Raw genomic sequence first — 27,478 nt, forward strand, 5'->3', positions numbered from 1 at the left:
CGGATAATTTTTCTATAAAACACTGAGCAAAGCTGTAGCAAGAAGCAACACATTTAGGTGTAAATCAGTCCCAGAGGCTTAGCAGACTGCATGTTGCAGAACACGGAGAGCTTTGGTTGTGAACAGCTGCATGTAGGGAGCATGCGAGTCCGCTCATGCCCAAATTTCTTTACCTTAAACTTGGACATGATTAATTTAATGCCCCATCTCGTATTTTCAAAGCAAGGCAACATTTTATAGACTGTTTAAAAATTGTACTAAAGCATTGTTACATATGAAGACATTTCTTGTGGAAAATACCTGATCAGATTAAAATTTCTGGCTAACTTTAGGAAATGTTAGTAGAAATAAGAGTGAAATGAACAAGACAAGCGTGAAGAACAGATGTTATTGCCTCACCTGGCGCATGCAAGTGCCACAAGTGCAGCAGCAGCATTTTCCCGCTGTCTGTGTGAGTGAAGAATCTGTGAGCAAGCCTGGGGCTGAGCCTGGCCTGACTCCTGGGGATCATCTTCTAGCCAGGAGCAAAGCAAGCCTTCCAGGCCATTGAGACAGTCTGCAGGTTCTTTGCTCAGGCTGAGAGGCTGGCAGTCCCGGAGGCAGGCTAGAAGTACTTCTGCTGTTACCCCACAGAGCGCTGGATCACTGCGAGTCTGGGATTGCAGAAGGGGGAAGACCAGCAGTAGGGCAACACGGGAAGTAAAAGGAGCTTGCTCAGGTTGCTGGAGGAGACCTTGCCTTTTGAGCAAGGCCAGGGTCTCCTCATCAGCCCCTCCAGTTCCCTCACGATCCTGCTGCTCCTCCAAGGCCAGCTGCCGCTGCGCCGCCCACAGGCCACGCAGTGCATTGAGACGGTACTCCAGTAGACGAGCGTATGCGTTGCTCTGATTCCCACAGACGGCCCGAAGACGCTCTGCAAGCTCAACAGGGTTTTTTGTCTCAAAAGTAAGAATCTGGGGAAGAAAAAAATATTTTAAATATGATTTTAAAAAAAGAAGGACAAAGAGCTTACAGAACCAGAGCAAAAAAGTAAAATTATTATCAATACATGTCTGTCAAATATCCAGTTAATTTGGGGTTCTAAAGTGTATCTGTCTTTTTTGCTGAGAGAAAAGTTTTTTATAAGAATTTCACAAATCTTCAAACTTTAGCACAAGTTCAAAGCAATCAATTGAATGCTGCAGAAAAAAGACAATTCTTTGCAAAAGGCCAAAACTTAACCCATTTACACAGACAAAGGTAAGGAATCATTTCAAGGAAATAAAATCTTGTGACTACAGGTCTTTTGACTAATGGTCAGAGAAAGCAAAGATCATTAGGCATAGTGTATCAAAAGTGAAACAATGTGCACTTAGGCAGCATTTCACATATTGATTACATTTTGCAGCACACGAGTCATAGACCAGAAGAGAAAATCCATTTATACCATTTAGCAGGCACAATTTGTATTGATTCGATTTCAGCAATGCTTCTTATGTTACAGTAACACTTTAACTGGATGCTGGTCCTTCTCCACCCTGCTCTGCAAAACGCCGCTGCCACTCATTTTATGCATCAGATAAAAATAGGCAGAATCACAACACTTACGAAAAGGGAACTATAAGACTAAACCTTTAGCTGGACACTGGAGCAAAATACACAATGAATTTCACAATAACTGAAGAAGAGGACAAAGCACCTATATTATACACCCTCCCTCCCGCATGATTCATATATGCTATGAATCACTACATATATTTTTTAATCATGAAAGACAAAAATTCAGAAGCATGGTTTACATGTGAAAAGTCTTGCTATTTATAACGGGCAATTAATTTACTGTATCTGTGAGCTGATCAAATATCGCCTGCCTGCCTTGTAATTGGCACTCATGTCAAACTAATACTGCACTCCCACTTTAACAATGCTCTATATCTAATCCACCCCTCTTGTATAAATTGTGCTGTATGCAACATGGATAGTGAATAATTCATAGAAATGGACATCATCAATGTGCCTGTTTTAAAACTTTTTTTCCCTCAGAGTGGGCTGCCTTTAGTCAAACACACATAAAGGAGATTTTAGTTTCAGCTATCAGCAAAATGAGCATATGGTAGTCTATCATGAAAAGCTAAAGATGAGAAACAACCATTGAAATAACAAGACTTGTTTTTTACCCCTGATACTAGCCCATTTGCTAAAAACCTTCATTGAGCTTTCATCCTTAATTTTTGAAGAAAAAAAATCCAGCAAATTACAACTTTTAGTGTCAGCATCGATGAGACACATCTTTCCATTTATTTTCTTTTTTTTTTTCAGTTCTGATTTCCATGATGTTTCCTGTTAATTTGACTTACTTAAAAAATTAAGATTATTGATTACATTTTGATTTGATTACAAACAGGAACTTAAATTGATGGATTTTGTATTGTAGCGCTGTATTTTGTAGAGCTGTATTTTTTGGGGGGGGGGCGACAATATTGGTATTTAGAAGGCGGTACATAAAAAGTTGGAGAAAAGCCAAATAATATTGCACCATATATAGAGAAACTTCCAGTTAAAAGGTTGGTATTTATAGCCAGCTAAATAGTTGTACACAACAATACTTTGCTTCCAACATTCGTGTAACTTAAACAAAACACAATCGGACACTGTTATTATTTCAAAATTAGGTAAAACAAATGGCAAGTTGTTTTTTAAATAGGCATGAGTGATGTCTCGCTTAAGAAAAGGACATGGTGTCACATGTTTATAACTGATACCTAATGCCTGGCCTTTGTATGTTTCCACTGCTTAACATACCTTAAATAATATCAGCAACTGCAGCTAAGCTCCAAATAAATGAACTGAGGTTTGAATATTGAAATGAGGAGTTTGAATCCCATACATGTGCTAAAAGTAATCAATGACCTGAGGTGTAACTAATGCTTTATAGAAGTAGATTTGGATCAAGATGTATAACAATGAGATGCACAACTAACAATGCCTCATAAAGCACTTCATTCTATGGCCTTTTGCATAACATAAACATGTTTTTTTAGGTATTAGTCATCTTTGTAGTGATTTTTAAAGCAGTTTGCAGAAACACCGAGGCTGTAAATGGCATTGTTAATGCAGCTAGAAGTTTCAAGAGTCATCATTACAAAGTTAGACGGATCTAGCCGTTTATATAGCTTCCGGTTCGCTTCAAAATAAAAGCCTATTTGTAAACGTTTGTAAAAATTTGATGATATAAGAATCTACTCTTTAAATTATTAAAACTGACTCAAATGCGTTTTGGGGCCCAAAAGTACATATTACACGGAAAACATGCTATAACAATGTAATCCATCATCAGTAAGTGCTGCTTTACAGTTCAATAACGATCTAAAGAAAATTGCGAAACGAATTTTTGTTTAATACCTACCTAAATCTGTATAAAGACGACCATTAAAATTCTACAGGACCATTTCTATATTTAATGTAAAGTACCCATACCTATAACATATAATTCCCACATTCTAATTGTAACGGGTTGATTGATTTTATAGGATTTTTTTTAACGATTGCACGAGAAAATAAAAAAGTAATCTTGTCAGCTTGTTGAATCTGTATGGTGGCTTGTAAGCGCTAAGAAAAATGTTAACTAGTTACAATTGCGGTAAGGCTTTTATTTTGAAAGCAGCAGGAAATGGTAGTGAACAGTTGGGCTATGACAGCGAATCAATAACAAGCAGAGCAGAAAACTTGCTAACGTAGGTACCGCTGTGATCACATAACACCTGCAACAAACATGCAAATCAATTCACCATGTAATAAACTAAAAAAAAAACCCGTAGGTCCGCTTATATGTAAATAAAAGTGCGCGGCTCATGCTGTGGGAGAGACAGCGTCCACATACCTCCTGCTCAGTATCTCCCTGTTCCGACACCCCGATCTCGCTGGGCAGCTCGGCCAGATCCGTCACCCGTATGAGTCCGTCATGGAGAAATATCGTCTCCTCCTTTACCGAAAGCCATTGGGACGAGTCCACAGCCCCGGAGCCCATCACTCTCTCCTCCGACAGTGATGCCGAAAGAGGCAAACATTAAAAATTCAGTGACAGAGTCAGAAACGCCCCAGTCAGCTTGCTAGCCACCTACAATAACATAACTGCCCTGTCGCAGTCTTATCTGACAGCGGAGCAGAACCCGGCGCTGAGAGGAATAAACACGACAGCCTGACAGTGTGCAACCAGGGGCGGTAGCTCCACTTCCACTACATTACTGCCGAGCTAAGGGCTGCTTTTGCCTGGTTGCCTTAATTAGCTGAGCTAGCTTACCGTACGGTACCGTTTTAATGTTACTGACCACAGTGGGCGTGACACTCGCTCTAAAATCCGTTACAGCGTCGCTGTTTGCAGAATAGTCCATTCATGGCCCAAACTGCATCTCTCACTATCTCGTTTCACCTTTAAACCATCACCAAAGAAAGCTCCGGTGCCGCTCCAGCCGCTGTGTCAGGAGTCTGCAGAAGATAAACGGCAGTTACCAGGCCATGGCGGCTCCCAGCATGCATCGCGCCAGAAGAATCGTTGTCTAGCTGTCAAATATTCATGAACTCATTCATACCTACGACAAAGCTATGATGCTTTTTATGCATGTATATTTTTCCGGAGTAAGAAAACACTTTTAGGTCAAACAGGATATTTTTTTTTTTGTTCAAAACAGAGTTAAGATGCAGAAAAATCAAAAAGCTTTCTCTGAATCTCAGGGGCGGAGCTAGATGGGGGGCCAGGGGTGACCATGGCCACCCTTAGCCAATCAATGGCCACCCCTACCATTTTATTCCCTCTAATACAGATGGATATGGAATAATTACGACATTTACATTTTTTTCATATATTAACAAGCAAAACACTGGTTAATTCTGCACATCAATATACTAATATTCAAGATGATAAGTACAGAATTCATGCTTTTTTCAGAGCTATATTTTGTGCTATATGAAGTAAAGAGAAAATTATGTATCTCTGCAAGTCATCTCAGAGTCCTCAGTAAAATAATTGAAAAATAGCTATTTTAATAAAATGTATTACATAATCAATTTATGTAGATATTAGTACTTGTAAATATCAATTTTATGCAGAATGATTATTGATAAAAGTTGGTAAGTAATGACAATGGAAAAGATGTTCGTCCAAAACTCAAACCTCACAGAATTGTATCCACTATACCTTTTATCTAGAAAGCACAGATGTTTAAATATTTATGTGTCTATTTGTCTGCAAAGGTTGTAGAAAAGTATAGTTATTCTTTATTTAGAAAATATTGTTATTGTGCCCATTAATTTTCCTGTTGTAGATTGACCCTGAGGTTCTGATGCCTATCAACTTTTGGCCACCCCCCAGTTTACATAGGTTATTACCTGGCCACCCTTATAAAAAATTTCTGCCTATGCCTCTGCTGAATCTTTGCCTCAATTCCAATATAACCATAAAATAAATATCTTGTCACGTTGATCTAAATCATAAACCATTAATTTATAATTTTATCCTAACATTCCAACAAGTAATTTTCTAATTAATTAAATAAAGTCATAGTACATGTTAGTTCATGGTTCCATCATTAAACTCTAGCTCCCAACAACCAGCAGCTATACTTGCACAACCATAGTAGGCTGTCGTAGACACACTTGTCATTGTTGTGGACACCTGATCGCTGCCCAACACACTTGTCACCATCTAACCCAACTAAGTTTATCTTGGTCTCATCAGACCATATGACATGGCTACAGTTTGTTTTTAGCACACTGCTTGTGCACTTTTTTTTTTGCATGAACTAGTGAGTGGCATATGGAACTTTCATGCAGAGCTACCCCTTTAACCTCCGGAGCAATGCTGGTAGCTCTTATCTGTTCTCAAAAAATTTACCTGTGGTTATTACGCTGTTCATTCGGTTTCTTTGGTCAGCTATGGTGGGTTCTGGTCTGAAGTCAACCCATCCTGTTGAACTGTTTAATGGTCTTGGCAACTGTGTTGCCTCTCAGTTTCAGGATGTTGCAACCCTCTTACAGCATGGCTATCTTTATGTAGAGCTCTTCAGAGAGTTCTTTGAGTTGAAGTGCCATGCTAACCTTCCAGTTACCATCAGAGGTGGTTAGAGTGGCCAAATATAATTTCTAGTTAGACATAGAAACCAGAATTCAAGCTTCTGCTTTAGTCAGTCCCAAAGTTGTTCTACTACAAGGTTATGGTTAGACTGTGCAGGCCAGTCAAGTTTCTTTAGACCAAACCTTATCCACTGAACAGCAAGTAATTGGAACATATTTTGATTTGGTGTTAAGACCTAATACTTTTGACAATAAAGTGTATGGAAGAAGAGTGCAAAGCTCAAGGCTTAATAAGTCTCAGATGCATATTGAAGGATTGATACTGTAGAATGATTCTATAGGGTATATGGTGCTGGTCCTTAAGGTCTCTAAATAGGGTTTGTAACATTGGTTGGGCTGAAAATGGCAAATTTGCTGTTCTATGAGCCCTAATGCAAGCCTGGTTAAAAGCCACAGAATCTTTCTTTTATGGTATGCTCATGAATATTTAGATGAGCTGTGTGCTGATTGGTTGTATTACAACAAGCAAAGCTGCTGAGCAGATATGCAAACTCCATGCACAAATACTCTGGACTGGGAATCATACCCAGAACCTTCTTGCTGTAAGGCAACAGTGCTACCATAGCCCCTAAAAAAAAAATAATAATAAAAAAAAACATTTTCAAAAGTGTACTCAAGTAAATGTGAATAAATAGTTTCTACACAGTTCTGGTTGCAAATATGAGAAACTGTTAGAGCCGAAACACCAAAGCCATGACATCTAACCCCATCCACATCTGAGACCTTGTAAAAAAAAAAAAAAAGACATCAGCGGTTATAAATATGTTGACTTATTTTGATGGGAGAGAAGATTTGCTGTGCACTGGCTATTTTACAATGTATATAAAGTGCCATGTTGTAAATGCTGTCCCCTGAAAAGGGTATAAATAAGCTTTATACGAAAATCAAAGTGGTTTCTGCTTTAATTACATTTTATCTACATGTTTTCTTTTTGATGATTCTGCAAAGAAATGTGTTTGAAGTTAAACGCAAACAGCATATTGTCTGTGGAAAAACAGATCCTCTTGGAAAACCTCTTGGCAAGTTTTTTTGGTTTGCAGTGCTGGACTGGACTACAAAACCCACAAAATGTGACAACATAAAGATAAAACATCCTTATGGAGGGTCAGTTGGGTCAAAGACGTGCAGCTTTTCCCATTTTATTGATGTGTAAAATATCAGTTGTAATTTAAGTCATTTGGCCTCTCTGGCCTTCTGTATGCATCAGAGATGCTCATCAAAGTTTTGACTCACTCTTCACATCAAGAAACCAACACTGGACACATCTGTTTGGCGGCCAATGGTCTTATAGGTATCAAAAGAATGAACACATTTCTGTGAGGGAAAAATGAGGGAAATGCATCTCATTATTTTAATAGTAAAAAATGAAATGATCTTCAAAATAATAGCTCTGTATGTGATGAAGATCTAAGCAGCGTCGTTAGTGTGCATAGTTCAGTCTTCTATCATTTGATCTGTGGCATAATATCAGCTCTCATCTTCAGCCTTAGGCAATACTTATAAAGATGAATGGGAATCTTTTTTTTCCTGCCACTCGCTGAAACTCTCATTGCAGCAAAGTCTTTGTCTTCTGTCTTCTTAAGTGCTTGATGTAGGTCAGAGGCTTTAGAGAAGCCTCCAGAACATCTAGAAAAAAGAGATATCAAAAATTATAAAGTTAAACCAGCTTAATAACCTGTTTTACAGACAATGTTTGTAAATGTTTGAAAAGATTTTAAGCTTTCAAAATAAGACACTGTATTTGTTTAACTGTGCTTTAATTTGTAATGCCTCCTTTCAGCACAAGACCTTATATGTTACATGACATGAATTGTTGTTGGGGGTAGGTCCTTTTAAGTTCTTGAACTTCTACCTACTCCTTTTGAGCACTAAAATGTCTTAACATCTCAATGTAAATCTTTCTTGTATTGTTCCTCAAAGAAATTGAAATGAAAAAAAAGTTTTACAACAAAAGACTCGTTCTCTTATTAAACATAAACAGAGACATAGCTTTAAACAAGCACTTCAGAGCCTCACACCTTTTTATGCGACTACATTTTTTCTCCTTTGACAGAGTGAAGCAGTCTTGAGAGACAAATTCCTCCAAGAGAGGGCGAAGAAGACCTGGTTCCTTCAAGCTTCTAATTCGAACGGCCAAACTATGGAGATGCAAAAAAAAAAATGCAAGAAAAATGATTAATTTTTTCTTCAATTTGACAATTTTTACAAACAGCAATAAAGTCATCAATAATGAAAGCATACAACAAGCAAGTATTGGACTCATGGTGTATTATAGAAATAATGATACTTATGGAATCACAACCATGAACTATTTTTGTATTTGGGGAGGAGAGGATGTACACCTTGGACAGGTTGCCAGTTTATCATAAACCTCCGCATGCACGCACACATACCTGAGGGAAACTTATATTAACCAGAAGCAGCAGTATCAATAGAGAACCCACACCTATGTATGGAGAGACCATGCAAGTCCATACGGAAACACCCTGGAGTGAGATTTGAATCTAGGACCTTCTTGCTTTATGGTGATTCTAAAAATTACCATGCTTTTTTTCTCCAGACCAAAAAAACATCCCAATTAAATGCATTTACAATTGTGTTTTCATAAAAAAGTGAACAATTCAAGCAGAATGCATACTGCTGTATGGACAAAATAAATTTGTGAACATACAACAAATTGTACTTTAGACTGTGTAAAAAAAAGTTATTCTAAGGAAGATTGGAAATTAGGGATTACTCTGGGTACTCTGGTATGAACAATGTCTGCACTGTTTCATTATAAAGCAAATAAAATAAAGAATAGAAAGGATTACACATTTTTTTGGCTGACAGCAAACAATGCAAGGGAAAAAATAATCATTAATCAGTGCAAAATTTCATTTTTTTGCAAGAAAATATATGTTGATTTGCTATTTGAAATTTCTCTTTTAAGTCGTGGTTTACTGATCACTTCTTATTACAGTTTACTGCTTGATATTTCTAATCATTTAACAAAGAAAGGAGGATCTTTTCCCTGTTAATTTTTATTCATAATGGCATCAAGACAACCTCCAGGTTCAAAGCATGGAGGTTGCTATCTGCTAAATGACAACAGTTTCAGGCTTTTTTCAGGGCATTCAAAATGATATCTGCTCAATAAATAAGTTTTAAGGGCCAATTTAATCAATTCACATAAAGGAATGCAAAAAAAAAAAAAGATGCACCATATAGAGAAAAGTGAGAGAAGCATCTTACCGGGTTGTGCATTCACAGTGATAAGCAGTCTTGGACCCCATGTTTGTAAGATTATATTTCTTCTCAAATGGAGGAATTTTAAGCACACAATCATCCAGGTGTTTGAGGCTTCTACACTGGAGGTTTTTACCTGCTGGCATAATTAAACAGACAGAAAAAATGAACGTGTTTTTCTTTCAGAGAGATTCAGGCATTGAAGTAAACAGTCATTCTAAAATGAAAAAGTTTATCTGCAAAAACCAGGAACCATCGAGGCTTTAGCCTCATAATTGGAAGATACTCAAACATAGAGAATCAAGTTTATCATTAGCATGCACCTAGAGGATGTTAATCAAGAAATAAGCACCTATTCCAAACATGAGGTCCAAAAGCACAATAGATATCACCAGCTGTTCACATGTTTCCAATCACTTTCTGGAGAGAATTATTAGTTATTTATGCAAATATGGTTTGGGGCTCTATAAACAGGTGCATATAAGTAAATTTGAGTAGGTCTTTATGAGTGTTGTTATTAAAAAGTAGTTTAATTAAAAGTAAACTGATAATAACTTTTGAGCACATCTTTGGTAAAAATAAAGTATTTTTGAATTGAAGCGAATAAGCATAGTTGTTATGAATCAACATTTCTGTGATAAATAGTTTCTTTCATTTGTCTGAATTAATATTCGTAGCTTTTTTTTCATTAGTTTTGGACAACATTTTTTTAAATAAAAATTAAGGCTTTAAAAGCTCAGTCTGTGTGTTATTCTATATAATGTGTTTTACTCATAGAGGTAAGCTACTTAGATAACAAACTATTCAAACACACTTCAATATATTGAGATGAACCTGTTTATTGGACCTTGGATACATGCTTTGGGCTGTGTAGTATGTGAATTTGAGAAAATCTGCAGTACATTTAAACACGCAAACTGTTATTTCAACTTTGTGGATTCATTTTTCTGTTCTCATACCAAATAAAAAAAACAACAGGTATTTTAAATCATCAAATTAAAACAAAATTATTGATGATTAAGTACACATTTTTGCATTTTTGGGGACTGTGCATGTCAGAATAAAAAATTTGGCAAAGTTTTATAATGTTTTGTTCTTTAAAGCAATTCTTACATTTTTTATAGTGTTTAAAAACTCATCTACCAAATAAATCCCATATCAAAAGTGTAACTAGTACATATAACCCTCAGGCCATAAAGGTTTATATGCAGGCATTTCATTTTTTGGTTGTGTAACAAGACTTTTTTTTTTTACTCCGTGTTCCAGAGAAAATTGCCAGTTGGAGGAAATTATGGTTTAATTATTGGTCTCTGCAAGTAAGACATATTTTTTTCCCCCATATTTTTGTACTTAGGTTGCCTTTTGATCACTGATACCAATTAGCTGATTATAGCTGCTGCACAGACCTTTACCAGCGACCGAAGGGCAGAATTTACTAGTCGGCACTGAAGGAGGACTGCAGATGAAAGATTCCTTGTTTTCCAAGTAGTTTAAAGAAACCATAACTTTTAGTTGCTTCCTTTAATCCAATTAAAGCATTAAATTATGCATTTAAATCTATACACATTTAAATTATTTGTTTTTTTTTCTAGATTTTTCTTGATAAAGTCAAAATAACTGCCTTTGTCATGAACCTATATTTGATATGAAAAAAATTTCCCTCTAAATTCCTGTCACTTTATCATCTTACAGCTCTAAACTCTGGTAGTCAAAGTGTCTTTCATAGTTGCCATTTAATTAATCAGTAGACCGTTTTCCCCCTTAACTGATTTTGATCAAAAGAGGAAGTCAAATGCTGAAATCTCATCTAATTATGCCCCATAATTTTTGGGAACTAAATGCTCAAACCAACAGGATGTAGGCATGTCAGAAATACTCTTTATTCTATTGAGAATTAGATCAAATTTAGAAAGAGAATCCTGGATTATTATTTGCTAAGATCTTTTACCTGACCTGATTACAATAAAACAAAAAAGGTCCAAATACTGCTTATAAAAAGTAATGTAATATTTGACTTTGATGTGATTTAATTACAGATCATCTATTATTTCATAACTCCTAAAAGCCAGGCCATTAGAAGGTTTTTTTTTTTTTTTTTACAATTATTTGGACCTTCAAAGAGATAATTAATCAATACAAATATTGGAAGACCAGACTTTAAGACCAGAAATCAACATGGCCCATGTGGTTTTATTTCTATTCAATAGGCCTGTGAACGTTTAGCTTTAAAGGTGAGACTGAAAAAAGCAGCCAAATTTACTCACCAGCTATATTCCGCTTCTTATTTTTCTCCAGGCTTTTTTCTGAAAGATTCCTTTGGGTGGAACTACCACCAAAGATATTCTGACCTGCTTTCTTCGAAGCTGATCCCCTTGGATGAGGAGAAGATGCATTCTTTTGTTTTGTGATGGGTGTTGCAAAAGTGGCTGCATTCCTAATAGTGGTCAGAGCTTCTTGCTTGGGTTTTCCTGTTTTATTTCTAAAATGTCTTTTCTTATGATGGGCTGGTAATTGTTTTGTTTTTGTTGGTTTGGCAGCTGTTGAGGGAGATCCACTAGGTTGTAAACAGCTCCTGCATTGAAGGGGAGACGTGTTCCTGTTGGATTCACAGCATTTACTCTGCTTTGGTTGTTTCTTCTTACTTTTTGTTTTCTTTAACTCTTCTTTAACTTTTGTTAAGTCTTTCTGAGGACTCGGTCTCAGTGTTAAAGCTGAGACACTTGACGGTGTAGTTGCTGGTGATATTTGAACCGAGGTGGTGGTGGGGAAGGTTGTTGGAATGTTGGTTTTCTGAGTAAAACCAGAAAACTCATCTCTTCTATTCTTCTTTCTATCTCTTGTCCAGTTTTTACTTTTAGAATTAGATATCTTTGTGGGTTTTGTGGACACTTGAGAAGATTCCTTTTCGAACAGTTTCTTGTTCCTTTTGCAGACCCTTCCCTCTGTCCTTCCGCGGTGAAACGTATCTCCTCTGGGTGGGTCTCTGAGGCCACATCTGTGTTCAGATTCTGAAGCCTTCCTCTGAGGGTTTAACAAAGGCGTCTCAGATACATTCTGCTCTTTACTGCTTGTTAAATTCTTGCTATCAACATGTTTGCCTGTAAAATCAGAGCTGTTGTAAGGCAGGGCGGCTTTGAAGATGGCATATGGAGCCTCTTCAGCCTTTTTGCACCTAGAGTGAGAAAAGATGCATGTCGAACAATTTAATGAAGAAAAAAATGGATTTTTGTTAGTATTATTATTATTATTATTAGTAGTAGTAGTAGTAGTAGTAGTAGTAGTAGCAGTAGTATGAGACTGTCATTGTCCGCTTTTAATGATTCAATAGAGAAAATCACATAATTTTTCACACTTTTACTGCAAACAGGTTCTAATATCACCTGTCGAACTTTTCAATCTTTTTTTTAAACAATAACCAGTGTTTAGCTTATTTCAGTTTCATTAACATCCAATATCTACACTATCAGCAAAAAATAAACCTAATATTTTAAGCAGAATTTACTAGAGCAATCTGATGATATTTAAATGTATGAACTGTTGCCCTACATGAGCTCCGGAGAAAACTGGTTCCTTCTTTTGACCCCAGTAAGATCCTTTGATGGGGAAGAGAAACAAACTGTGCTAAAAGTGTTATGGTTTAAATTTTCTTTGTATATCTAGAGGATTTTATTCATAGGGTATGACATATTCTAGAAAAGAAGGGAGAAGGAAAGTAAAGAATATCAGGAGTCAATGATGGCTACTTGAAGGGCTGAAAGCCAGATAGGCATTATATCAGAGGTCTGCAGACTTTACAATCAGCCATTAATCTCCTCAGATCGCTTATTAAAGCTCATTTAAAACCACTAATGTAAAATGATATTTACAAAAAAAGGCAACTTATAATTATTGCTGAATAATTACTACAGGAAAAACAACATGATTTGTTAAATAATTATTATTTTATTTGTATTTTTTTTATTTCAGAAAAAAGAAAGAAAGAATATTTTGGCAAACAGAGGATACAGGTACAATTCCTTTTTGATAGGATTTTGAAATTTATGCAAAGATAGTTAAAGCTCTGAGTTTCCAACCTAATTGCAAAGAAATAGATTTAAAGACTGGGACTGGTACTTTTTCTGGTGCTGTTTTCGAAAAATAAATCTGCTATTATGTGAATTTGTTAATATGTTGATATTTATAAATAATATAAAGCTTAGATGTTGTTTTTTTGTCAAAGTTCTTTAGAGCCACATGGAATGTCTAAAGAGCCAACTGTAGCTCCAGAGCTAGAGGCAGTGCTGCACCCAGCACTGTGCCAATGTAGCGTTTTGAAAAGCTCCAATCACATTTCCATTCCTTAAAGTGCAGCAGTGATGAAATGTAAACAGTGGGGGGAAAAAATGGTGAAAAAAACAACAACACATTGATATGGAAGTTCAGAGCATTAAATATATATGGTACAATTATGCAGTGTTTTGGTCCGGTGTCCTCCACCTCCTCTGGTGGAGGACTTTCTGCTGATGATTCAACTATTTGCAACAAAGAGGTTAAAATTCATCCAAATTTCAAATTACTTATATAGAAAGAGCTGTTAGCATGTTAAAAAAATGACTAGTATAAAAAGTCTCTACATGACTGCAGTGTGATTAACATTGAGGGAGAGTGGTCGTTGATAACAGGAAGGAGGAATGAGGCAACATTGCTCTGCTTGTCCTTTTGAGCATTAAATTGCTTTATGTCATGGAATAAGAAATATTGACAGCCAGTAGGAAATCCATAAGTATCTATTGTGTGGATTACACAGGAAGGGCTAAATCTGCTAGTTGTTGATATAAGATGCTAATGAAAAAATTTTAATCTGATTTTTCATGTTATTTTTCTTTTTAGTATGAATAAAACTTTATTAAAAACTACTTTCATGCAAACGTTCTGTTGTTTGTTTTTAAGAGATGGCTACAAGAGGACTAAAACATCTAAGCTCTTGTCCTAAATGTTCTTATTTATAAGCTAGATAAAAGAATCCAGGAGTTTTCATCTTTATATGAAATCTCCCTTGCACTCATGATCTAATAACAGATCCCCTTGTATCCTTTTGATAAACTTGATTCACTGCTGCGTTCAAAAATGATGTAACGCTTTTATCATTCTCATGATTACAGGTGTAGTAATTGAGCCAAGATAGTTTAATTGGAGTTTATTTTGTGAGTTCTGAAGAAATATGACCTATTTCAGCATAACCATAACTACACTACATTAAAGAGTATCTTGTTTTCCCTTAAGGAAATGTTATGCCTTTAAGTATACAATCATAGCTCCAAGCAACAGTGTGTTTGTCTCCCTTACATTCCCCACCAGTACATGTGGGTGCAGCGCTTCACCGGCTTCAGCTCAAAGCAAGGAACCTTCAGGATGTTGAAGAAGCTGTAGCCCACCATACTCGAAATGCTGTCATTCATGCCCAGAAGGCACTGTCGAAACCTGACACACAGAGAGCAGGAGAAGCTTAAGGAGTTATGCAGTCATTCAAATACCTCAAAATTCTTCTCTCCTTAGGCTACTTATTTTATTGTTGTTGTTTTTTTAAGATCTTACTTGTTTGAGTTGAATAACCAACTGTGAAAAATTTTAACTTGGAAAGTAACAATTTATGTAATTTATTAGAGGGGATGTCAGATCAAAATATGCACCTCCATCAATATATATGACATTTATGGGGGGAAAGAAATGCTCAGCAAATGATAAAACGAATAAAAATAATTTACTCGTAAAGAAAAACTATGCCTGAAAGACTCATTTAAATGAATGAAGTAAAACTTACCAATAACAGTCCAGGATATTTTTTAAATTTAAAAGCTCTTTTAAATTTTTCACCAAAAAAACAAATAATGTGGCACATTCCAGCCATGTAATATGAGAAAGTAAAGCTTTCAAAAATTTGGCTCCAAGCAAATATTTCCTTAAACCTCCAGAGCATTATGAGGGGAAGTGATTTACCACTTGCAGGAGTTTACCTGGAAGGGACACATCTGTGCAATCCAGACTCAATTTCTATGTTTCTCTGGGTCATTGTGAGACTCACCTTAGGTCACACTCACAGTGTGAGACAGTGAAGAAGTTTGGGTTGAAGACTCCATAATTTACTGTGAAAGCTGGGATGATGTCCGAGCAGTGGTCATGTTCACGGCAACACTTATCCGCTCTCTCAAACATACCTGGGCACAAGAAAAGGAGATTCAAAGCTGTTTGCATGACAAGAATTCAAGGTTTAGGATCGAAGAGTTGATTTGATTTTAAATAAAAGCTATTTTGAGAAGGGAGATAAGGGTCTCAGGATAATTCTAAGATATAACATATTATATTTGTCTTTTAAAATATGAACAACTCTATTTTTTCCAATAAATATGCTGTTTATATGGCTAAAAAGCTAATTGTGTGTGTGATTTAATGTCACTAATAAAAATTTCACTGCATTCTGTTTGAATTGATTTGATCTATCATTTGAAATCTGGCCAAATTTATTAGTCCTCCACAACACAGGTTAGCAGCAATAATTTTATCAGATTCTTTATAAATAAAATTGATTCTATTAAAAATTAGATCATTAGCACCCCTCTAAATATAATCGGTTTACCTCCGGATGGTGAGGCAGCATCTCACCTAACTATAGTATCTTCGTCTAAGCATTCAACTTGTGTTAGATCCCATTCCAAACAAGTTATTTAAGGAACTATTTCCCCTGATTTCCACCTCCATCTTAGTTACAATTAACCTATCATTATTACAGGGATATGTACCTCGGGCTTTTAAGGTGCAATTAAAACTTTACTTAAGAAACCATCTCCTGACCCAGTTGACTTGGTCAATTATAGACCTATATCCAATCTTAATTTCTTATCTAAAATTATTGAGAAAGTAGTTGCCAAACAAGTGTGAGACCTCTGTGACTATACCATAATTAACTTTTTGAAGAGTTTCAGTCTGGTTTTGGAGCTCATCATAGCACTGAACCAGCTCTGATGAAAGTCACTAATGATATTCTCATGGCCTCAGATATAGACCCCTTTTGTCTTTCTTGGAGCAATTGGCCTTATCTGAAGGCCCAATTTGTGGAATATTAACTGTCCTGATTACTATTCATCTTCTCTGATGTTACAATAGGCCTCATGGATACTACTTTGTGCTCTCTGTGTTTAACATGTCGGTTTATCAAGGGATGTGCCTGCCTGGGGTAGATTTGCAGTTGTTCCCAATTTTTTTCAGTTTTTGGATGCAAGATTTTCTGTGAAAACTATAAGCTCTGGATATTGTTTTTTTTTTTTTTTATTAAACCTAACCCGGCTTCAAACATTTATATTTTCATCTGCTGTGTTATTTTGTTTTATTGGTGCATTGTGTTCAACAAATCATGAGCTTTGACAGACCTCTGACTCCGTTACAGCAGAGATAGATTTATGTTGAGATTGAATTACACTAAGTTGGATTCTAGTTACAGTTATTCAATATCAAGAAGTGTTTGGTTGATCCCTGTTTCACCAAAGGGATGCATGCTTTTTCTTATCTTTGGAAAGGTTCAAGAAAAACATATTGTTCAACTTTTGGGTCTGACACCTAAAATCCTGATTAAAGGGTTATAATATAACCAAATATGGAAAACGTCAGGAACTGTAAAGACGTTTTTTGTTAAAAAAAAAAAAGAAAAAAGGAAATACTTGCTGGTTTGTTCTTTAGATTTACTGCAGTGTCTTGTGTAAACGTGCAAAAGTAGTTAAACTATTTAGCAGTCATGCGGAATAAGTGAGGAATGTCAATAAAATCTCTGAGTTTTTCCATTCATTCAGAGCACATGTGGCTCAAGGCTATCATAAAAACTATATTCAATAATAATGTGAGAAAACATTGCAAGAATAAAAAAAAGACAATAATAAACAAATAAATAAAAAACAATAAGTGAGGCAAAGTCAGAATGTATTTAAGTGAATAAAACAACCTTACCCAATTGTTCATACTCGGCCGCTTTGCTTCCAGTTCCACACCACAGCGTGCCTGGGAATATCCAGGAGCGTTTCCTCCGGGTTTTCCTCCCTGTCTCCTCATTCCTGGAAGACACTAGAGCGCACGGAGCATCAGGGGACAGCAGCAGACTGATGTTAAACCTGGGGACAATTTCCCGATTCCAGGTCTGTGTTCTGTTGCAATAGGCGTGATATCCTTCGGTAACATCTGGATTTGGATTGATTTCGCACTCTGCAAGCCGCAGGTCATCAGACCACTTGGTGAGATACAAAGAGCGCTCACTGGTGGGGTCCTGGTGCAGAAAGGTGAGCAGTATGTGTCCGTCTGCAGGACTCCACCTGAGGCAGGACACACCTGGTCCAGGTGTGTTTTGTGCTTTAGATAAAGCGAGCCATGACAAGACAAAAAAAGCTGTAAGGAACCATCCGTTTTCCATTTCAATCTATAGGCAAACAAGTCCTAGTTTATAATTAATGTCTGCATGGGTATGTTCTATTGCAAGGATTGAGATACCTGGTTTGGGGATTGCTTTTTTTGCAGAGCACTCCTAAATTTCAGTCTCTCTGACTTAGACAACGTAGAAATGCAAAGTGTTCTTATTGGTCCGTGGATTTGGAGAAATTTGACACTTTACGCACAAGGCTGTGAAATCTTGTGTAAGCCTTTAATGATTCCTCTAGTTGGGGCTATACTTGTGAGGTCCTAAAAATGGGATCACAGCATAACCTGACCGGTTGTTTATGCCGAAATTAGGAACAAAAATATTTTGTAGCTCTTGTGGAAGATGAAAATCAAATAATTGAATTAATGATTTATGTAGCTGATATATAGAATGAGCTCTAAATCATCTACATTGAAATTCTAAACTAGTTTTAATAATAACTAGTTTTGCATGTCTTAAGGGTGTTTTTTATTATTTATTTGTCCTGCACCGACTTATTTATTAGATTAAATATGGTCTTTATCCATAATTCCACAGGTATTAGGAGATTAATTAGTAATTTATCATCACGTTATGTTATTATTGTCATTAACTCATGCCATCTCTACCTTTTCCAGCATCCCAGTCTCATTAAACTTCAGAATCTGGGTCTACATTAGCTCCATAATGTATTTGGCTTCAGGTGTAGGGGATCTATTTTTAAATGGCTGAATGCAGCAGTGGTTCAGGACCAGATTTATAAAGGGTGTGCCTGTGTTATCACTGGGAAACAGAAAAGCATGAAACAAAAGCAGAGCAATAGTTTATCATTTAAAATATATTAGTATAACCACTTCTGGCTCTGCCCTGAAGAAACATTTCCATTTCATCTAGTTTAATTACAATTGTATTTTGTTATAATTGTATTTTTTATTTTAAAATATTAATGTTACTTAACCCTACCTTACAAATCGTTTACAATGGGAAAATAAACTAGATAAGGAGAGAGTAAAGAGGGTATAGTTTTAACTAAACATTAGATAGAAAAAATGTGTTAGGTTAGATGAGAGCCATAAATTAAGACATACTAAGGTGCTGACCAAAGATCCAGTAAAAAAGGTTTGTTACCCTAATTTTTAAAATGAAGAAATGAAACAGGAATAAAAATTAAGCTTTTGAACACAAATATGGCTTATTAAGTAGTCTGAGTTATTTCTTTAAACATATTCTCTTTGTGTTTAATCAAACTGGGGCTGTCTAAATCCTCATTGGAGCCAGAAGTGGATTAACAAATTACCCAAACCTCCCTGAGTTCGTCCGGTAATGTTTAAATCTCAAATACAGCAGAAAAAAGGAAAGGGCGATTAATAGAAGAATACAAGGAAGAAAGCTAAGACACAATGGATGAATGAAGGATACAAAGAAGGCATGAGATAAAATCTGAAAATACAAACTTTTCCTTGCTTTTATATTCTTTATGTTCTAAAACTGACACATTTTTCTCTTCTTCTAGGATGAACATGAAATTTTATTGCCTTCACTTAATGCTCAGTCTTATCTAACATATTTATTACGTATTGTCCAACATTTTAAAGTCATTTGTTTTGATTTCTTCCAAAAAGCTGAAATGATAAAATCTTACAGGAAAACTCCAAAGACACGTCAATTTGCATTAAATTTTATTGGTCTGTGTAAACTTTCTGCAAAACCTTTACATGCAAAGTCATTAGCAAACATACAGAATTCGACTTCATGCACTATCTATGTACAAGTACAGAGATTAAGGAACATTCCACTGAACTGGCAGAATCAAGTAGAAGGCGGCTATAACTTGAGCTCAGGCAGAAGCCAGTTGTTTTGTTTTTACAAGCAATCGATCATATCTTCATGATCAGCTGTTGAAGTAGCACAGTGTAGTACAAGGTCACTGTCACATCTGGGCATTGATTTACTCAGAAAACAACACACTGGTAAGCTTTATGTGTGCATTTACAGAATCTCTCAGTTTAACATGAAGATTTCAATCTGCTACTCATAGACCTCCTATGTATATATGCTCAGTGACTGCTTTTTTTTTTAAATCCCATGTATACTAGCAAACCAGCTTATCTGGATTTGTCGATATTGTTATAGTCATGCAGAGTATGGCCTCTGTGTCAAAAGGAATGTTATGGTGAAGAGTGTAAACATTAATGAAGATACAATAGCATTTATTTCTAACAAATATAAATACACACATGTATATATGTATATATATGTATATTATATATATACACATATAGTATAACATCATGCATAGGATTTTTTTTGTCTTTGTATTAACACTGGAATAACTTGCAGACAATTTTCTGTATAAATAGAGGTCATTCCACTGTTTAAGGTGTGCTTTGCTTAATTTGCTTTAATTAGTGAACAAACACTCACTGAAGCTTTTGATAATCAGGGTGGGGAGGAGGGAGGGAGAGAGAGAGAGGGGGGGGGCTGATGATCAGGCTAAAAGCGGGCTAAAGCTGCCCCAGGCACATGAGAGTCACAAGCACAGTGCATGCAGGTAAAAGCTGCACATACTTTCCACATGACTTGCTCCATCTTCTCTCTCCTGTAAACGACTAGGACACTTTACCGTCTGTGTTCAGTGTAAACATTACAGTAAAAAACCCTCTGAGGCGTCAGAGTGAACTGCGAGCTTTGAACGAGCAGAGGTAGCAGGACGCGATTCTGTTTGTTTTCTTTTTTTTATCCCCCCGTAAAGAAATTAAATGAATCAATATCTTGGTTCCAGTTTCTCTTTACACATAGATATTACGCCCTACAAACATAAAACAGCACACACATCTTGAATAACACAGCAGAAAAACAGTTGTCAAACTAAACAGGTGTGCCATATTTATTTCTTTTTTAAACCACAAATTAACAGCAACTGCTTACGGTTTATTCTAGCTCATAGTTCACTCACATATGAATCATCTAAATCAGATGTCTATCCTAACCTGAGCAATGTATCATATGTAAACATTTCTTTGTGTAAATATACAGTGTGTTCGTACAGCTGATTTATTTTAAAGTGCAGCTGGGGCCTGGCATGCTTATAGAGCTCTATATGATTAAAACAGCAACTGTGTAAGGAGTTTAGGTTGTGGGTTGAGTTATGGCCTTTGTGAACGCTGATGATGGTTCTAATGCCATAACATATTGCTTTTCCTGATCTTTTCTAGTGCGATTCAGACTTAATTTCCCTCAGCGAATAAATGTGTCTCTGCAAAGGATTTCTGACGGATCTGAAGGCCTTTTTGATGAAAGTTTTTTAAACTTGCTTTACTTGTTTTTCATTTTTTACATAATGGGATTTGTGCCATAGGCTAATTGGGTATCAGGAGTGAAAGCGCTACAAAGAAAAATTAGGGAATTACTGCTGAATACAGAGAAGGAAGAAACAGTGCCTGCACGTTCAGGTATGATCCAATTATTAATAAAAAAAAAAAACCAGAACTTCATTTTTAAAAGTGCAGCAAGACATGAATGCAATCTGATTCGTTGTGCGCTACTGGTGCATGGTTAATCACTAGCGACATGATTCTCAATCACTAAGGTGTGCCAGTGCTCAATCTTCTTGTCCTTGTTCTTCAAGCACTCATACCAGTGCTTCAGCCTTTCCCCTTTGGCGGTAATGCCCAGCTGGCAGCCACCTGTCAGATAGGAGGGGGACGTGAGACGCAGGTGAGAGATTCCAGCTTTCATTGCATCACAGAATCCTAAATAGCACATCCCAAAAGTATTCATACCCCCCTTCGCTTTCTATTACTTTTTATGCACATCACAACCACAAATTTCACTCTTAGTTACTTACAATATATGACTGTGTATACATTTTAAAAATAAAAAGTAATTCAGATCCATTTCAAGATTAATCTTCCTGACAAAAATTAAATGCAATGAATTCCCTAGACCAGTTCCTCAAACACTAAACAGATTCCAACTTCATTTTATTTAATCTGAATTTGAGTGTTCTGTGGAGGCTTCAGTTTACAGAAGACAGTTGTGTGGAAATCTAAAGCAGAGTTAGAATATACCACAAAATTCCAATCTGGGAATTTTTCATTGAAAATGGAAGAGGCATGGCATAACCACAAAGCCATGTGAAACTCAGTTTAAAGGCTACTACAATCCATGTAGTAGATTTAAAAAAGCATGTAGGAGAAGCTGCTGAGGACATTAGGTCAAACCATTATAGAAATATAGAATTAGGTGGTCACAGCATCTGATGTAGTGATACTTTTCTTCAGCAGAGACCTGGTTAAAGTTGAGTTGATGTATGGAATATATTTAAAAACAAAACCTTGTTGGATAGCAATAAATAGATTTGGGATGATTTTTACCCTCCAGCAGCAAAGCATCCCCAAAATTAGAACTAAGGCCTCCATGCGACGGTTTAGATACATTGAAGCTAAAATGTTAAAGGGACATGCATACTTTTGCAAGGTGCTAAGGTAGTGCAGATATTCACCTATGTAATCGTTGGACTTCCCGATGTCATAATCCCACACAGAGATGTCTAAGGTCTTCTTGGCCAGCTCACTGTGTTTGATGTCGAAGCTAAACTCCTGAAACGCGATCCAGAGATTGAAGCAGTTATTAAGGCTTTACAAACTGGTATAAATGAAATCACTTGATGAGAACAATCCTCTCTGATGCTTCAGTTTCTTTCTAACCTCGTTAAACTCTGGGTTTAAAGTCCTCTTCTTGATCTGTGTTTTGCACTTGCCCTTTTTCCCCATGTCAGGTTTCAGGCATCTGCAAATTAAACACAGGCACAATGTAATTTACGCCTTTACTAGTGTCAGCTAATTACAGTGCAAAATGATATTTTCCTCCACCAGTTCAACCTACATTTTGACATATGGGTCAGAGTAGCCATTAGCATCCATGGCAGCCAAGTGAACGCAGCGAACGACCCCCACGATGAGGCGATTCTGCTGGGTGCTGTACATGAGCGACATCAGAATGCGACCGCGCTCCTCTGCTTCTGCGCCCTCTTTCCCTGACTGAGACAGAGGAAAGGGGGGGAAAGACTGATTATTAACATCTGCATGAACCTCGGAAGGAATGTGTCACGTTTAGACATGCTTCGAAATGATCACTACCTCATCTTCGTAGAGAGAGATCCCTCTAGCTGATCCGGCTGTCGCAGTTCTCTTAGTCTGTGTCGAGAAACAAGACCAAAAAAGTTCATTAGATGGTTCAAACAAGCAGAGAAAAGAAAGCCTTTGTTTCAGTTTTTTAAATTATTTAATCAGCTTCCTCACAGGCACAACCCTCTCTAGGCAAACATTGAAGGTCTTCTTCTGATTCATCTTCAGCTTCTTCAGTGCAACGCGGGTTTCGCCGATAAACTCATTGTGGCCAAATTTATCTTCATCGCAGACAGAAAGCCTGTGACAAATCAATAAAGGATGCAAATTAAAAGAGGTGGTTGCTACTGAAGTGGTTGGTTGGCATGCTTGTGTGAGGTCAGTTGTTCACCTGAGGGTTTTACGTTGCATGTCGTCGTCTGTCAGGCCATGATAGGTGAGTGTTTCATTCCACACAGGGTTACGGGTGTTTCTCAGGGTCTTTGTGCGCAGCTTGTTCGACTAATGATTGTCAAGTAGATACAAAAAAAAGAAAAACTTCTTTAAGTCATCATGTTTGGTTTTGTTACATTTAAACCACCACAAGGTGTCAGACTTGAGCTACACCAGATGGTTCCCATCAAAGCGGAAAGGATCTAAAACTCCCTTATGTCATGCATTTATTTAAAAAAATGTATGATATTAAGGTTCTATTCATTTTCCATGGAAAATAGGATTCCTGTATATTTTTATTGACAAATAATACCTTTTTTGTTAATTTTAAATATCCTGTTTTTGGTCTGATTTCAAAGAAAAAATCCATATGTTGACGACAAATTTACTACAGATATTTCTACAAAATGGATGGATGGATGGATGGATGGATGGATGGATGGATGGATGGATGGATGGATGGATGGATGGATGGATGGATGGATGGATGGATGGATGGATGCATGGATGGATGACTGGATCGATGGAAGGACGGACAGAAGGATGAATGGATGGATGAATGCATCGATGGATGGATGGATACATTCATGGATGGATGGCTGGGTGGAAGGACGGACGGACAGAAGGATGGATGGATGGATCGACGGATGCATGGATGGATAGATGGATGGATGGATTGATGGATGGATTCATAGATGGATGGGTGGACAGATGGATGGATGGACGGATGCATGGAATAGACGCATGGATGGATGGATGGATGGATGGATGGATGGATGGATGGATGGATGGATGGATGGATGGATGTTGGAAGCATGGATGGATGGATGGATGGATGGATGGATGGATGGATGGATGGATGGATGGATGGATGGATGAAATTTTTTCAGGGAATAAAAATAATTTTCAGTCCCCTTTAGGACCCTGAAAGTAACAGCCGTGAGTCGTGGCTTTTACCTTACTAGCTCCAGGCAGCAGATGAAGCTTCACGTAAGGATCTGCCAGCCCATTGGAGTCCATGGGCTTCAGTCCCTGAAGAGAAACAGCCCATTTTGCTCATCAGATCACAAGTAGTAAAGCGCAATTTAGCTAAAGTGCTTTTAGTGAGCTTTTCAGCATGAACCACTTGACAGAAATGTCCCCTTTGTGAGCATGAATGTGGCCAACGTTACCTTTCCTTTGAGGATGCTACAGTGGAGGCTGTTGCTTTCATGATCATAGAGCAGCCCGAACTCCAGAGAGCCGAGAGTTGCTGAAAGAGACCCAGATCAGTCATAGCATTAAAGTAGATTAGAGTTTAATATCGACTATTTATTTTAGGTGATAAAAAATAGAAATGTGGATGTCATAATGTGATTAAACAAGTTTAATCTAGTGAATTAAAATGAAAAATATAAACCACAGAGAAAAAGTCTGTCTCTTTACATACATATAGTTGTATAAGGAATGCGGATACTTCCCACACATATTATATTTAGAGTGGTTTTATTCCTTGACAGAGCTAAAGGATGGAGGAGGGAATCACCGTTTTATCTGGTGAAAAGCTTGGGGGTTTGGGGTAAATGCTTAAATTCAAAGCACAAACACAATATGCTTGTTCACGTGTTGTGAACTGCAAAAAAAAGGCATTTATATAAGAAAAATAGGAAAGAATGGTTAGTATTATCATTTTCATTTTAATCTTTTTATATAATATGGTTTGTTAATTCTTGTGGAAATATCTCACACCTAGGCCTACTTATATAACCATGACCTAGAGATAAATTATCAAAAGACTGTTGTGAATTTATTTGTTGAGGACTTATTATTTCATAACCTTTGAATGATAAGTTCATGAGTTAAAAATATAAGTTAACATTAATGTTGATAACACAGTTCATGTTTTAAACCGTGGTTAAATTTGGGACTGCATTTATTTGTAGTTGTATTGAAGTGGACTCTATTACCCAGGATGCTCTAGGAGCAAAAAAAAAAGGAGAGTGTGTTGTTGAGCCGAGCTGACGGGCGCACGTTGTATGTTACTTTTTTCCTTCACCGTTCTTCACTAAAGTTAAACCAAATGAAACTGACCGTCTCGCTTCGTCATTTTTGGTTGTAAGTCATAACATTTTTTGGTGCCGAAAACCCGGAAATATTAAGGAGATAATGGCTGACGAAGCTAGAAGCACCGAAGAGCAACCGAACGCTGAGGAACTACTGGTTGAAAGAGCGAAACGGAAGCGGTGGACAATACGGAGTTCCACAACGAAGGTGCTGAACCAGATTGACGGTGAAGTATCAAAGGAAGACCCGGACATTAACCGTGTGCGAGAGATGTTAGCCGTGTTGTCGGCGAAAGAGGACAGTTTGCGCGAGCTGGACCGCATAGCGGAGGAATACACGCCGCTGGACGCCATGGATGCGGAGATTGAACTCGCAGAGGAATACAGAGACCGTATCATCGAGATGAAGGCGCGGGCTCACCAAGTAATCCGTGCACAGGAGACTGTGAGTAAAGAGGACCCCCGACCTGCTCGGCTAAGTGACGTTAGCGCAAGCACCGCTGGCTCTCAGCGCAGCAACCCAACCGTAAGACTGCCGAAGCTTATGATTGAGAAATTCAACGGAGACGTAAGTTTATGGCAGGAGTTTTGGAGTCAGTATGAGACTGCTATTCACAACAATGAGGCTCTCTGCAGTAAAGAAAAGTTTACCTACCTGAAAACTTACCTCACTGGAACGGCTGCAAAGGCAGTAGCAGGGCTCACACTGACAGACAGTAACTATAATGCTGCAGTTGATATACTTCAAAGCAGATTCGGAAGGAAGGATCTTATTGTAAATGCCCACATGTCAAAGCTTTTGAATCTCACTCCTGTAAAGAAGTCATCCGATGTCAGTGCGCTGAGGCAGTTATATGATGACTGTGAAATTCAAATCAGAAGCCTAGAGTCACTGGGAGTAGTATCAGACACGTATGGAGGCATGTTATGTCCAATAATCCTCCAAATGCTGCCAGAGGACATGGCTCTTGAATACAGCCGACAGAGAGGAGAACAGGATGAGTGGAAGGTGCCAGATGTGCTAAAGTTTCTGCAGAGAGAGGTAAACAGCCGAGAGAGAGCTTTACAAATGACCAGATCATACAACCAGAGAGAGAACCAGTCTGCTCACAAAACATGCAGCAAATCATATTCAACCTGTGATGTAAAACTAAAGAAACCAAGCATGACATCTGCAGCTACACTACACGCTGCCAATGAGAAGACACAAAACTGCCTGTTCTGTGAGCGTGCTGAACACAAATCTGAAAGCTGCCCAGACCACCAGGTGGCAGCACGTAAAGAAAGGCTGAAGAAACTTGGCAGGTGTTTTATCTGTTTGGGACCCAAACACATTGCAAGGTTCTGCAGGTTAAAGGGCATGTCATGTGCCACATGTGGAGGCAGGCATCATGTGGCCATCTGTGAGAAAAATGAGGCTTCCCCGCCTGTCGTTTCTGCCAACATGGACACTGTCATTTCTTCTGTAATTCCCCAAACAAAAAGGGGCAAAACTGAAACTGAGAACACTGTGCTGCTACAAACCGCCAAGGCATGGGTGGTAGGTCCCACAAGCAGGAAGATTGTTCGCTGCTTGCTGGATGGAGGCAGCCAGGGAAGCTTTGTGCATGAAAATGTGGTGAGGGCACTGCAGCTACCTATTACCAGACAAGGGACGCTTACCCTCCACACATTTGGCTCCTCTGCTCCCACAACGGTGAAGCGTAACATAGTGAAGCTCAGCTTGGAAAATGTTTGGGATGGACAGCAAAGAATTGAAATAGAAGCAGTTGTGACCCCCAATGTGTGTACAGCATTGATGAAAGTTCCTGGTGAACACATTCAGAACGAAATGAGAAGAAAAGGGCTTCAACTCGCAGACTTCGTTGGTGGAGGGGATGAAACTGAACTTTCTGTGCTAATTGGCTCAGATTACTACTGGCAGATCGTATCAGGCCGAGTAGAAAGACTGACAGAGAGCCTGGTGGCACTTGAGAGCACCTTTGGATGGGCAGTACAGGGCCCAGTGGCCATGTCCAGCATAACAGAGACAACATGCATGCATATTCAGCTCAGCAAGGATGCACAGATGGACAAACAGCTGCATGCATTTTGGGAGCTTGAGTCCCTGGGTATCACAAGCG

The 27,478-nt window shown here is 37.7% G+C and overlaps 3 protein-coding genes across 7 annotated transcripts in view; all 3 read right to left on the reverse strand.

Moving 5' to 3' along the window:
* The window catches only part of LOC119783929 (probable E3 ubiquitin-protein ligase HECTD4), a 47,016-nt gene extending 42,495 nt beyond the window's left edge, over positions 1 to 4,521 (reverse strand). For both annotated transcript variants that reach the window (XM_038285674.1, XM_038285673.1), the window contains exons 1-2: positions 3,860 to 4,521; positions 400 to 953 (exon numbers count right to left, since the gene is read on the reverse strand). In XM_038285674.1, coding sequence (XP_038141602.1) covers positions 400 to 953; positions 3,860 to 4,006 — 701 coding nt within the window. In that variant the 5' untranslated portion in view covers positions 4,007 to 4,521. The remainder of the gene's footprint in view (positions 1 to 399; positions 954 to 3,859) is intronic.
* A 2,685-nt stretch (positions 4,522 to 7,206) lies between these two features.
* Positions 7,207 to 17,883, reverse strand: LOC119783914 (group 3 secretory phospholipase A2-like). Of its 3 annotated transcripts, none has more exons than XM_038285653.1 (7): positions 17,311 to 17,883; positions 15,398 to 15,530; positions 14,662 to 14,796; positions 11,601 to 12,508; positions 9,343 to 9,472; positions 8,127 to 8,246; positions 7,207 to 7,734 (listed from the first exon to the last, which is right to left on the reverse strand). In XM_038285653.1, exons 1-7 carry the CDS (start codon positions 17,765 to 17,767, stop codon positions 7,554 to 7,556), a joined length of 2,064 nt encoding a protein of 687 aa, XP_038141581.1. In that variant the 5' UTR covers positions 17,768 to 17,883; the 3' UTR covers positions 7,207 to 7,553. The 3 variants fall into 3 exon arrangements, 2 of the variants coding, with proteins under 2 accessions (XP_038141581.1, XP_038141580.1); XM_038285652.1 differs by having other exon boundaries at positions 9,343 to 9,475; XR_005280875.1 differs by lacking the exon at positions 9,343 to 9,472 and having other exon boundaries at positions 7,635 to 7,734.
* A 1,531-nt stretch (positions 17,884 to 19,414) lies between these two features.
* LOC119783965 (rabphilin-3A-like) overlaps positions 19,415 to 27,478 on the reverse strand; it is a 38,019-nt gene continuing 29,955 nt past the window's right edge. For both annotated transcript variants that reach the window (XM_038285749.1, XM_038285748.1), the window contains 9 exons: positions 24,486 to 24,565; positions 24,271 to 24,345; positions 23,273 to 23,382; positions 23,056 to 23,182; positions 22,894 to 22,950; positions 22,640 to 22,794; positions 22,462 to 22,543; positions 22,257 to 22,353; positions 19,415 to 21,438 (listed from right to left, as the gene is read on the reverse strand). In XM_038285749.1, coding sequence (XP_038141677.1) covers positions 21,308 to 21,438; positions 22,257 to 22,353; positions 22,462 to 22,543; positions 22,640 to 22,794; positions 22,894 to 22,950; positions 23,056 to 23,182; positions 23,273 to 23,382; positions 24,271 to 24,345; positions 24,486 to 24,565 — 914 coding nt within the window. In that variant the 3' untranslated portion in view covers positions 19,415 to 21,307. The remainder of the gene's footprint in view (positions 21,439 to 22,256; positions 22,354 to 22,461; positions 22,544 to 22,639; positions 22,795 to 22,893; positions 22,951 to 23,055; positions 23,183 to 23,272; positions 23,383 to 24,270; positions 24,346 to 24,485; positions 24,566 to 27,478) is intronic.

Source organism: Cyprinodon tularosa, unplaced genomic scaffold, assembly GCF_016077235.1.
Source record: "Cyprinodon tularosa strain WSP-4 unplaced genomic scaffold, ASM1607723v1 ctg214, whole genome shotgun sequence".
Classification (NCBI taxonomy): domain Eukaryota; kingdom Metazoa; phylum Chordata; class Actinopteri; order Cyprinodontiformes; family Cyprinodontidae; genus Cyprinodon; species Cyprinodon tularosa.

Excerpts from the sequence above, each read along its gene's own strand:
- LOC119783914 (XM_038285652.1), bottom strand. The coding sequence starts at position 17,767 with ATGGAAAACGGATGGTTCCTTACAGCTTTTTTTGTCTTGTCATGGCTC. Across the intron at positions 15,531-17,310 it reads GGCCGAGTATGAACAATTGG|GTATGTTTGAGAGAGCGGAT; the intron begins GTAAGGTTGTTT and ends TCTTGTGCCCAG. Across the intron at positions 14,797-15,397 it reads CACTGTGAGTGTGACCTAAG|GTTTCGACAGTGCCTTCTGG; the intron begins GTGAGTCTCACA and ends TCTGTGTGTCAG.